General features: G+C 54.1%; 1 protein-coding gene across 1 annotated transcript; it reads left to right on the plus strand.

Annotated features, from left to right (window-relative positions):
* The first annotated feature begins 1,845 nt into the window (after positions 1-1,845).
* Positions 1,846-10,384, plus strand: IL34 (interleukin 34). The gene is made up of 6 exons (XM_036275351.1): positions 1,846-2,191; positions 6,846-6,979; positions 7,917-7,994; positions 8,272-8,433; positions 9,558-9,693; positions 9,810-10,384. Exons 1-6 carry the CDS (start codon positions 2,164-2,166, stop codon positions 9,902-9,904), a joined length of 633 nt encoding a protein of 210 aa, XP_036131244.1. The 5' UTR covers positions 1,846-2,163; the 3' UTR covers positions 9,905-10,384.
* Positions 10,385-11,426: the final 1,042 nt, after the last annotated feature.

Genomic DNA, 11,426 nt, shown 5'->3' on the forward strand with positions numbered 1-11,426 from the left:
TTTTCTGGGTGGATGGAAATGTTTTATGTCTTGATTATTGTAGTGGTTGGTTATACAACTCTACGAATTTGTCAAAACTCATAGAATTGTACACTAAAAAATGGTGAATTTTACTGTGTGTAAATTATACCTAAGACACCAAAAAATATTTAACTAATGACAACAAGAAATTTCAGTTAGGTGAGCATTTGTGGTGACAGTGTAATAGCCTGAATCAGAGGAGGAACCGAGACCCAGGGGTGACGTCACAGGAAGGATGAAAGGGAACCCGCATTCTTTGTGTGAGTCCTTGCCTGCCTGCCGGGAAACGTCTAGCGCAAGGACCAGCACTTCTGGTTCATTCTGTAGGGATGGATCCCACAATGGAGAAGGCCCCCCAAATCATATCTACTTTCCCCTCATGCCATCAACCTGTGGCCTTTTCCCCGACCAGAGGGGAAACAGGACAAGGACAGGGAACAGAACTGAGTCTGGCTGAATTGCTGCCACTGGCTAACTCAGCCTCTCAAAGCTTTAGTTTCTTCATCTGCAAAATGGGGACAGTGGCCAGTACCTCCCAGAGTCCAGTGAGGGACAGGTGGGATGACGGTATGAGAGCGCCAAGCCTAGTGCCCAGCTGGTAGGGGCTTCCTAACACATGTGGGTCTTGCCTTGCAAGAGTGGCCACCAGTAGGCCTGGTTTGAATTCTTGTTGCGCTTCTTACATTCTGTGTGACCTCGCACAAGTGTCTTAAACTTTCTGGGCTCTGATTTCTTCATTGATAAAATGAGACTTTTTTGGGTCTCATAAAATTGTTGTGGCCCTGGCTGGTTTGGCTCAGCGGTTAGAGCGTCGGCCTGCGGTCCGGAGAGACCCGGGTTCGGTTCCCACTAAGGGCACGTACCTTGGTTGCAGTTTGTCCCCGGCCCTGGTTGGGTCGTGTGGGTGGCAACCACTCTATGTGTTGCTTTCATGTCGATGTTTCTCTCTCTCTCTCCCTCCCACTCTATCTGAACAAAATATCGAAAAATGTCCTCGGGTGAGGATTAAAAAAATAAATAAATAAAATAAAATTGTTGTGAACATTCAATGAATATTAAGGCCTTAACCCTGGCCTAACATGTAGTAAGCACTCAGGAAGGGCAATCCCATTATTATCATAGATTTGCAAAATTTGGCAAATAAAAATGTGAGACTGCCGACTTAATTTGGAATTGCTGATAAGTAATGTATTATTTTTAGTATAAGTATGTCCATTGCAGGATTTGAGACATAATTCATGACATAATTACACTAAAAAATATGTGTTGTTTATCTGAAGTTAAAATTTAACTGGGCAATCTATTAAGAGGGGGCAAAAAATGGGGGTGATGGGAGCATGGGACTAAGCCTGAGGGTGCATGGAGGGTGCATTGTCTGCATTTTTAACTTTCCTGCAGCCCCAGTCATTCTAATACTTTTCCTTCAAATCTCACCTTTTCCAGGAAGCTCCCTCGATTTAACCGACGTGGCCATTCAGCCCCAGGTCCGTGTTTGTTCAGGCTGCCAGCCGGTGTCATCATGACTCACTCCTGGGCTGATGCTGTCCTTGGGGTGTTCTGAAGTCACTTCTTGTGTGCCAGCCTGTGTCCCCAAGTGGGCAGCCACCAGGGCAGGGCCGGGCCGGGCCGCGTGCCTCCGTCCTTTCCTGGAGGTTCCCCTGGGCGGTGGGTGCAACACCCACAGTTGGCTCCCGGTGCCTGTGGCTGATGGCTGAGTGGCAGCACTGCTCTTACATAATTGGTTTCTCTCCTCCTTTCTCTTTCCAGAGCCAGATTTCACACTGAGCAGCTGCAGAAGGAAAAATCAGAGAAAGCACAGCCCAGCCTCAGACTCCGGGGGCCTGCTGGGGACTCTCCTCTCGGGGGGAAGACCCTGAGGCCGCTCTCTCAGGCCAGGTCTCGCTGCCATGGAACCTGCAGCCTCGGCTCCCGGGCTGCCCTCCACACTGCTGGGCAGATAAGGGTGGCGCTGCCCCAGGCGTACCTGTGTCCCCCTGCCAGGCCATCCTTCCTGGCCAGCCCTTCTTCTACTTTGGGCCACCTGTGCTGACCCCCTGCCATGTAGGCCCCACTCGGGCCTCTGTGGATAGACACACCGCCGGGAACACCGCCTCTGCTCTCTGGGGGACCCCTCGCTCCACCATGCCCCGGGGATTCGCCTGGCTCCACTGTGAGTACTGGGGGGGGGGGGCATGGGGACTGCCCCGGGGAGGCCTTGGCCCAGAGACTGGCTCTGCTGTAACCATAGCAACCGGGCCATTCTTGCTGGTGAGAAGTTGAGATGCTTCCCAGCTTAGTGCAGGTGCCCTCGGGGACTCCCACGCCCACCTTCCACGCTGTCTCCAGCTGACCCCAGCTCAGGGGGGGTGGGTGTGAGTCGTAGGCTGGGTGGGCATCGTCAGTGGTGATCACAGGGATGGAGCAGGCACTGGGGGTAGGTGGCAGCAGTACCTTCTCAGATTTGGGTGCTAGAAGGACAGTGGGGACAGAGGTGGCAGAGAAAGGGTTCCTGCCCCCCTGGGCGTGGCCAGCAGGCGGTGGGGGCTTGTGAAAGTGTCTGGGCCTCAGGCGCCTGGGAAGGCAGCCAGTTTCCGCTACCCCTTTCTCCACAAAGAATAAAATTAAAAGGCAGATGGAGAGCGGTTTGTTGGGAAAAGGAAAAAAAGTTGAAATGCGGACAGAGAAAAAGGACCTAGAAGGCTCTCACGCCTGCTGGGAGGAGGCCAGACCAAGGTCCCATCCGACTCAGGTTCGATTTAACTGAACCAAATTCAACACGTGTTTCTGGTGCCTCCCATGTGCCCACTGGAGAGTTACCGCTGGGTGACGAGGACCTGGCTGCTGCGGCCTCACTCTCCTGGCACAGAGTGAGGCTCTGGGAACCTTGCTGAAGGGACGGGGTCAGGACTGGATCCTTCAAGGAACTGGCAGAGGAGTTGGGTCCAACCTGGCCCTTGTGGGATCAGAGCCTAGGGTCAGAGCATCTAGAACAGTGGAGGGACAGAGACCCACTGTTCTGGAAGTTTCCAGGTCATGAGGAACAGGAGGAGCAGCATGGGTGAGGTGCCACTTGAACTGGTCTTGAAGGTGGGCCGTGTTCACAGGTGGCCGGCGGAGTTCTGGGTAGAAGCACCGGCGTGAGCAGAGGCTCAGCGGTAGGACAGCGAGAGGGCATGGAAGCTGGTGCACGAGATGACGGGCACCCGGAAGTTTCCTCGTCTGATCTGGGGCTGAGGCTGTGACTGAGAGGAACCCTGCTTTCGGAAAGTCAAACTTGCAGCCTTCTGAACAGGAAGGAATGAGGGCCAGTCCCCGAGATGGAAGTGAGGCTGAGAAGGCGTGGTACAGGGGACACGGTGGAGGCAGATTGCAGGACTGGGCAAGGACCGGCTGGAGCGTGAGAGGCAGGGGTGCGGACCGCCTGCAGAGAGGCTGGGGTTGGAGAAGGACTGGCTGCAGTAACAAATGGTCACACACTTGGTGGCTTGAAGCAGCGAAATGTGTTCTGTCTCAGCACTGGAGGCCAGGAGTCTGAAATCCAGGTGTGGGCAGGCTCACGCTTCCTCTGAAGGCTCCAGGGGAGGGTCCTTCCTGCCTCTTCAAACCTCGGGTGGCTCCTGGCCTTCCTTGTGTGTGACAGCATCACTCCAACCTCTGCCCCTGCCTTCATGTGGTCTTCCCCTGTCCGTCTCTGTGTCCTCTCCTCTTCTAAGGAAGCCAGTCCCTGGATTTAGAGTGGGCCTTAATCACATCTGCAAAGCTTCTATTTCCAAATAAGGTCACATCTGAGGTTCTGGGTAAACAAGAATACTTTTAGGGGGTGCTATATACCCCCTGCACGTGGTGGTGGACAAGTGCCATTTATCACTGCACAAAGCGCTGTCTCAGGAAGAGACTGTCCTACTGGGAGGCATCGGGGAGTTCCTTCCTCACGGGGAGTTACCCTTTCTTCAGTCCCCTCTTTTGGGCCTCCTAGCTCTGGAAGGGGGTGAGGCAAGGCAGGTCCTCAACCAGGGTCAGGGGTGCCCCTCTGTGGGCGCCAGGGGTGCCGCATGGCCATGAGGCTGCAGTTGTACTGTTCCTGCCTCGTCGCCTGTTCGCTGGCCTGTTTCTCGGGGTGGAGGCAACAGGAAAGTAGCTTAAAATTGGAAATGGACCACACACGTGGAGGAAGTCTGTCTGGGGAGGCAGATTATCTGTGGGCAGGGTTTCTGGGGCAGCCCAGGAGTGCCAGGCTGGTAGGCGCTGGCTCTCTGAGACCCGGCCCCGGCTATGAGCCTGCAGCTGCCAGGCCCCAAAGGCTCTGGACCAGGACAGAGATAGGGGCAGCTGGGGCCAGACTTGGGGGGGTGGGTTGGGGTGAGCAGCCAATGGTGACTGCGTCATGGGAAAGAAGACCCAACGTGGAGAGATGCTTTTAAAGAAAAGATAGAAATTCAGATTTTTTTTTTTTTTGGTTCTACCTAGTTTATTGTTTTTCTACAGGGGGCACCTACCAAGGGACATGGGCAGATTTTTATGTGAAACCTCTGTGAACCAGATGTGGCCCTTAGGACACTACTTTGCAACCGTCACTCTAGGTCAGCGGTTCTCAAAGTGTGTTCCCCAGACCAGCAGCAGCAGCAGCAGCAGCAGCAGCAGCAGCAGCAGCAGCAGCAGCACCTAAGCACTTGTTATAAATGCCAGTTTTCTGGCCTCACCCTGACCTACTGAATCAGACACTCTGGGGTGGGGCCCTGCCTGCCCTGCAGGAGAGTCAGATGCATGATACCATTCTCCTGCTCGAGGTGAACCCCCAAAGTGCTCAGTAAATAAGCCAGGGTTGTGGTTACTGTATCGCGTTTACACACTAGGGGCTGAGTTGCCTGGCGCAGATAACGAGGGAGTTGGACAGATGGTGTGAGAGGGGGTTGGTGGGGCCGGTGTGCGCAGGGGAGGCCTGTGCAGAGCAGGAGTCTTGGTGAGACCTTGAAGGAGGTCTGCATGTGAGGATGCCTCGGGTAGGGAAAGTGTGACCAAGGCTCTGGGGCAGGGGTGCCAAGCTGGGAGGGCTAATGACTTGAAGACAAGACAGGAAGCAAGCTGGTTCAGTGTGTAGGTCTGTTCCTTTGTCCAAATCCTGGTTTGAGCACTTGGGAAGAGAAGTGACCTTGCAAAAAAATGTGAGAGGACAGAGCTGGTGGGCTGCAGCCCTTCTGGGGCACAGGGCTGGAGAAGACCTGGGGGTGCTCCTGGTGAGGGCCGGAGCACGGATGGCAGCGGGCCGAGCGGGCCCAGACTCGCAGGGTTTAAGAGCAGACGTCTCCTCGGGGCAGGAAGGTGAGTGGGGAAAGTCGTCAGTAGCTTCTACTCAGAACCAGGGTGGATCCAGGAGAGGACTCAGCCTGCCTTTTGGAAAAAAAAAAGATTGCTTTTCACTATAATAATAATAGATATTGAATGTAGACTATAAAATACATCCTATAAAACAGTAAGAACATAGAAATATCCCCTAGACATTCCGTGCAGTTCTCGCTACCACACTTCCTGTGCACACACATGTAATGAACAGAATTCACGTTATGCTTGAATTATTCTCTACACACGGAGACAAAGTGTTAAATCATGCTTTTAAAAAACTTCCCTGAGCATGTCATAACTATTTTTCTTACCACATAAACATGTCATAAAGCACTCTTTGATAATGTGACTTTTATTGGCTACATTGTTATAAAACATTTAGATCATTTAGATTTTCACTATTATGAAATAATGCTGCAATGGAAGTCTTTGTCCATAAATCTTCTGGTTATGTCTCTCTTTTTTGTTTTCCTTTGAGTTTATTCCTGGAAATAAATTTAATGTGTCAAAGGGTGTGGACATTTTGAAGGCTTAGTAGGTCAAAGGGTATGGACATTATTAATTTTATTAACAATAAAAATTGCCAAATTTCTTTCCAGGAAAGGAGCATCTGCCTTACTACTTTTGCCAGCACCAAATGCTATTAAAATAAAATTAAATTAAACTAACAAAACAACTTTCGATTTTGATAGATGAAACATGGCATCTGATTATTTTAATGTGAATTCTCTTATCTTTATTAGTGAGATTAATTTTTTGGCTACGTCTCTTGTCCATTTATGTTTTGTTATTTCTGCTCTGATTGACGTAACACTTATTCATATTTTTTGCAAATTCTCTTAGAGATTTTTTGTAAGTCTGTTCGGTTACTGGAAATCACACAGGCTATTTTTGTAGTCATGGCGACCCCCAGTGGTGAAGGGTGGTACGTTCAGAAAGCGGCTGCTCATTTGTTGGCAGGGAGTGAGAAACTGCCTGAGTGAGATTTGCTCAGCATCCCAGAATGAGAAGACCAGAAGGATGGCTACAAACCCCTTGGTACCTCTAACTGCAATGGATGCCAAGGTCAGATAGAACAGGGAGAAAAATGGTTTCAGTCATCCCAGAGTCATTTCTAGAGTTGGAGCGAGAACCCCCAGGTGGAAAATGCAGCAACAGGCTTTGAACACATGTCCGCACTGCACGAGGTGCTGGGAGGGAGGTTGTGGCTGACTCTGGGGAGAAGTGGGGAGGAAATGAGAGGAACCTCAGGGGTGGCTTCCAGCCAGGAGGAGACAGGCTGGCCGGCTCATGCCTGCCTGGCCTCGCCGTCCTGGGGCCCAGCCGGCAGACAGCGTTCTTGGTGGTGGGAAGGCCCCCTGAGGACTGTGTGCCCCCGCCCCTCTGGCCTCTCCCATGGGGACCTGTGATGGGGACAGGGGAAGACTGGGCAGTGTGGAAGCGGTTTGGGTTGCTCACGTGTTCCTGTTGGGCACGGTCCACAGATCTCGGGATCCTCCTTGGCATGGCCTTGGGGAGCCAGGGTTTGGCGGTGTGGCCCTTGGCCCAGCATGAGGAGTGTGCCACCACTGGCTTTCTGCGGGACAAGCTGCAGTACAGGAACCGCCTTCAGTACATGGTAACCATGCGGCCCCGCTGCGGCCCTCCCAAGCCCTGGCTCAGGGGCACTGGCATCTGGACATTCAGGGTCCCTCCATGGACCCGTGTCTGCCCTGAGTCTGTGTGGTTCCTTCCTCCTCCGTACCCCCGATGGGCCTGGTCACGGGCCTGCACGCTCTGCTCCCTCTCCCTCCTGCCAGCCATCCCTGGGGGCCTCCGTCCCCCGTATTGAATCTGACCTCTGTCCCACCTCCATGTGGCACTCACCCTGGGATTGAGGAATGGACTCCAGGAAACCTTGGGGGAACCCCAGACACTATTATTAGCTGAGGAGATAAGGACCTAGGAATTGGGACACAGGCTCTTTTTATAGGGTGGAGAAGCCCACATAGCACGATTTTTAAAAACAGCTTTATTGATATGATGCACATACCACATAATTCACTCATTTAAGTGTACACCCCTTGGTTTTTAGTATACCTGCAGAGTTGTGCAACCATCACCATGATGTTTTCAAGTACTCTCTCAGTCTTCCACGCCTCAAGGAATTCATTTCTCTCAGGGTCATGTGTCCCCCATACTATTTCTTGGCTGGAGCTTCTGTCTTTTTTTTTTTTTTTGGTACGTGCCCCTAGTGGGAACCGAACCCAGAACTCTCTGGTCCACAGGCCAACACTCCAACTGCTGAGCCAAACCCACGGCCAGGGCATGGGGCTTCTGTCTTAATAGCACCTTGGTGTTTAGTTTCTTCCTTCCCTGGGTTCCAGAGGAAAGAGCTGTGCCAGCCTGATGGGCAGCCAAGCGCATTCTCCCTAGAGCCACCTCTGCCATCACAGGGCTGCTCCCAGGTCCCCTCCTCCTACAGCAAATTGTCTGGGGGTGGGGGCGGCTTGGGGAAACCCCTCTGAGCTGTTTCTGACTCTGACCTCACCTCCATTTACTCTTTACCTCCCCAGAAACACTACTTCCCCATCAACTACAGGGTCAGCATGCCTTATGAGGGGGTGCTCAGAGCGGCCAACGTCACAAGGCTGGTGAGAATCCCCTCCTGAGCTGGGCAGGTCCTTGCCTCCTGGGGTGGCCGGGAGCCTCTCCTGAGAGTGTACTGGTGTGGCAGGTCCTGTTGCCAGGGGCCTTTCTTGGCCTCTCAAGCAAGCTCGTCCTTGGCCCAGGCCCAAGGTTGTCTGCAGTCCACAGTGGATACCTGTGGTCAGCTCCCAATACAGGGGCAAGCTGGGGGTTGGTCAGAGTGTTGGGGATGGCCCAGAGGCCCGTGTCTGGGGGTTTGAATGATTTCTCCCGTCCCCACAGCAGAGGGCCCGGGTAAGCCAGCAGGAGCTACGGTATCTGTGGGTCTGGGTGAGTCTCAGCGCCACAGAGGCCGTGCAGAAGGTGCTGCTCGAGGGGCACCCGTCCTGGAAGTACCTGGAGGATGTCCATACTCTGCTGGTGGACATCCAGCAAGTCTTCAGGGTGAGCCGGTAGAGGTGTGGGCAGGCAGTGTGCGTGCACGTGTGTGTGTGTGTGTATGTGTGTGTGTGTGGTGAGCAAGGGCTGTTGAGGGAGGATGTGAACACCTGGGAAGTGCCAGCATGTCCTGTCTGATGACTGTGGGAGAAATGGGAGAGAGGAGGAGATGCCCAGTGAGGACCAGCAGGTGGGCTGATCTGGGGGTCAGGAGATGGGACTGAGACCCTGTTTCAGGTTCTGCCTTGCTCTGCGATCTTGGGTAAGTCATTGAACCCTGTGGCTTTGTTTCTGCATTTAAAAGATGAGGTTCCTTTGGGGGAAAGGGGAGGAGGAATGAATAGGCGGGGCACAGGCAGTGTTCGGGGTGATGAAGCGCTTCTGTGTGATGCTGTGCAGGTGGCTGTATGACATTTGTCAAAGCCCATAGAACTGCACAGCACAGGCGAACCTTCATGTCAACTATGGACTTCAAACAGCAGCAGTAGTAGTAGTAGTAATACAACAAAAAGGTTCCTGGTTACTGCCTGCTGAGCAGGGTTCATCTGAGGTCTCTGGGTATGTCCCCCCAAAGCCTGTGAGTAAGGTGCTGGATGAGTGTGTGCCCGTACCCTTCACACACCCCATATTGTCTTGCTCCCCACTCTGTCCAGCCCTCCTCAGGACCCTGGTACCCACCTGCCCCAGGGACCCCTACCTGCTCCCCAACCAGAACACCCCACAACCTCTGTGAGCCTCTGATGATAACTGGCTTAGGGGCCTACAACTGCTTTTGCAGTGGCCTCAAACTTTGGGGAGCTCTCGAAATTCTGACAGAGGCCAGGAGCTCCTGTGATTTCTTCAGTGGCTCTTTGGTACCCTGGGGCAGGGTAGTCATTTTTCCAGTGATGGGAAAAGAGACGCCTCTGTGTTGTACTTGGGAGAGGGACACTGAGGGGCACCCCTCCGCCCCGTCCCCAGGAAACTTGGCACCCAGAGCAAGAAGAGAAATCGCTCACAAGCCTCCTGGTCACAGGAAGTCCCGTCTTTCCTCTGTGTGTTGCTGGGCTCCAGATGTGCCAGCCCCACAGCTGTCCCGGCAGGTGACCGTCTCTTTACTCGCCCTGTCCTAACAGTGTCCTCCCTTCCAGGGTGTGAAGGTCAGCCCCAAGGTGGAAGCTGTGTTGTCCCTCCTGCACGCTCCTGGGCTGAGCCTGAAGCTGGTGCGGCCCAAAGCCCTGCTGGACAACTGCTTTCGGGTCATGGAGCTGCTGTACTGCTCCTGCTGTGAGCAGCCCTGAGGGGTGGGGCTGGGCGGGGCTGGGCGGGGCATGGCGGGGCGTGGCGTGGCCTCTGAGCCCCATTGGCAGAGCTGGCTATAGTTTTTTTCTCTCTCCCTGCAGGTAAACAAAGCTCCATCTTAAACTGGCAGGACTGTGAGGTGCCAAGCCCTCAGCCCCACAGCCCAGAGCCCTCGTTGCAGTGTGCGGCTGCCTAGCTGTGCCTCTGCCCGGCGGCCCCCACCCCCTGCCCACTCCCTAGAATCCAAGGCTGGACCCGGCTCATTGAAGTTACTGAGAGCACAGAGGCCTCTGCCCCAAGCAGCCCGAGCGGTAGCTGGTGTGGGGCAGATGGAGGAGCTCCCGGTTTGACTGGGTGGTGGTGGGAGCCCCCTTGGGAAAAGCTCCCCAGAAAGGGCGTTTTTCCTTTCAGGGGTATTCTGTACCCAGAAAGGTTCAGCTTCCACCCTCTGTACCTCACAAGGTCTCACCTGGAGCGGTGGGGGCCTGGGGACCCTGAAGGTGAACGAGGCAGAGCTCACGGCCTCCTGGCACCACGCAGGCTGCCTCCGTTACCTGGTTACCTGAAGGGAACAGGGACCAGAGCTGTGCTGGCGGCAGGTGGGTTGGAGGGGACAGGACTCAGCAAGGTCGGGGAGAGGGCAGAGCCAAATGCCATATCTTGCCACAGTGGGTGCTCTTCCAGTTTATTTTTTTTTTATTAAACACCCACTTTATTTTGTTTTGGTTTGTTCTGCTGTGCATCTGCAAGGGTGGGCTCCGCCCCTCCCTCCCCCCTCACCAAGTGCAATGAGTGGGAGAAGGGCTGGCAGGCCCTGGGCCTGAGGGTTCTGACTCTGGGTGGACAGAACCTGCCAGGGGAAGGGACTAAATTCCGTCCAGCCTGGCCCTAGTGCATGGGCATCAGCGGGACCGGGGTGTGGGGCTGACCCTGCAGTGCCTCCTGGCCTCCCTCTGACTGCCCATGACAGCTCCCAGCAGGACAGAGCTGACACCTTCAAAGGTGTAGGTCCTGGCATGAGACCCGGCCACTCCTGCCCCTGCTACAGAGCCCTGGCCCCAGGGAGGCTCCCCCAGGCTGGGATCGGGTGGGAAAGGGCTGGGCGGGGGGCTGTAGGTGTGCTCAACAGGGCAGGAAGCCAGGCAGAGGCAGAGGTGTTAATTACAGTACAACTTTATTAATACTGGGATCTTCACAGTGCATTTGTTACTTGTAGCAGTGACTAAAGGGCAGGGTGGGCTGGAGGGGGAGGAGTGGAGAGGGTAATTTATTCAGAAAATCAACAGAAAAGAAACAAAATGGTTCAGATGGGCTGGGGGGATGTGGAGGGGGTGAAGGGAAGAGAGGGCGAGTGGGAACCAGGAGGGGAGCCTGGGCTGGGGAAATAAATTAAAAAGAAGGAACAAGTTAACAACAGCACCAGAAAAGTTACTTCAGTCAAAAGACTTTGAAAAGAATGTCTCTGTACAAAATGAAAAATAAAACAAATGTAAAGAAGTCCCCCAACCAAAGTCTGTGACGCGGGATGGCTGGCTAGGATCCCCGGGGTGGTCACTAAATGGATGAGAGGTGGCCAAGGGGAAGAGTTATGTACAACCCCGGGGTGGCTGGGAGGGGAAGGGGGACAAGCAAGATGGGGTGCATACCCTCCCCGGACCTCCAAAGCCAACCCCCACCCCAGGAGGCCAGTTCTTCCTCTGGGGACACAAGGACCCAGC

The sequence above is a fragment of the Molossus molossus genome, unplaced genomic scaffold (genome assembly GCF_014108415.1).
Source record: "Molossus molossus isolate mMolMol1 unplaced genomic scaffold, mMolMol1.p scaffold_m16_p_21, whole genome shotgun sequence".
NCBI classification, from domain to species: domain Eukaryota; kingdom Metazoa; phylum Chordata; class Mammalia; order Chiroptera; family Molossidae; genus Molossus; species Molossus molossus.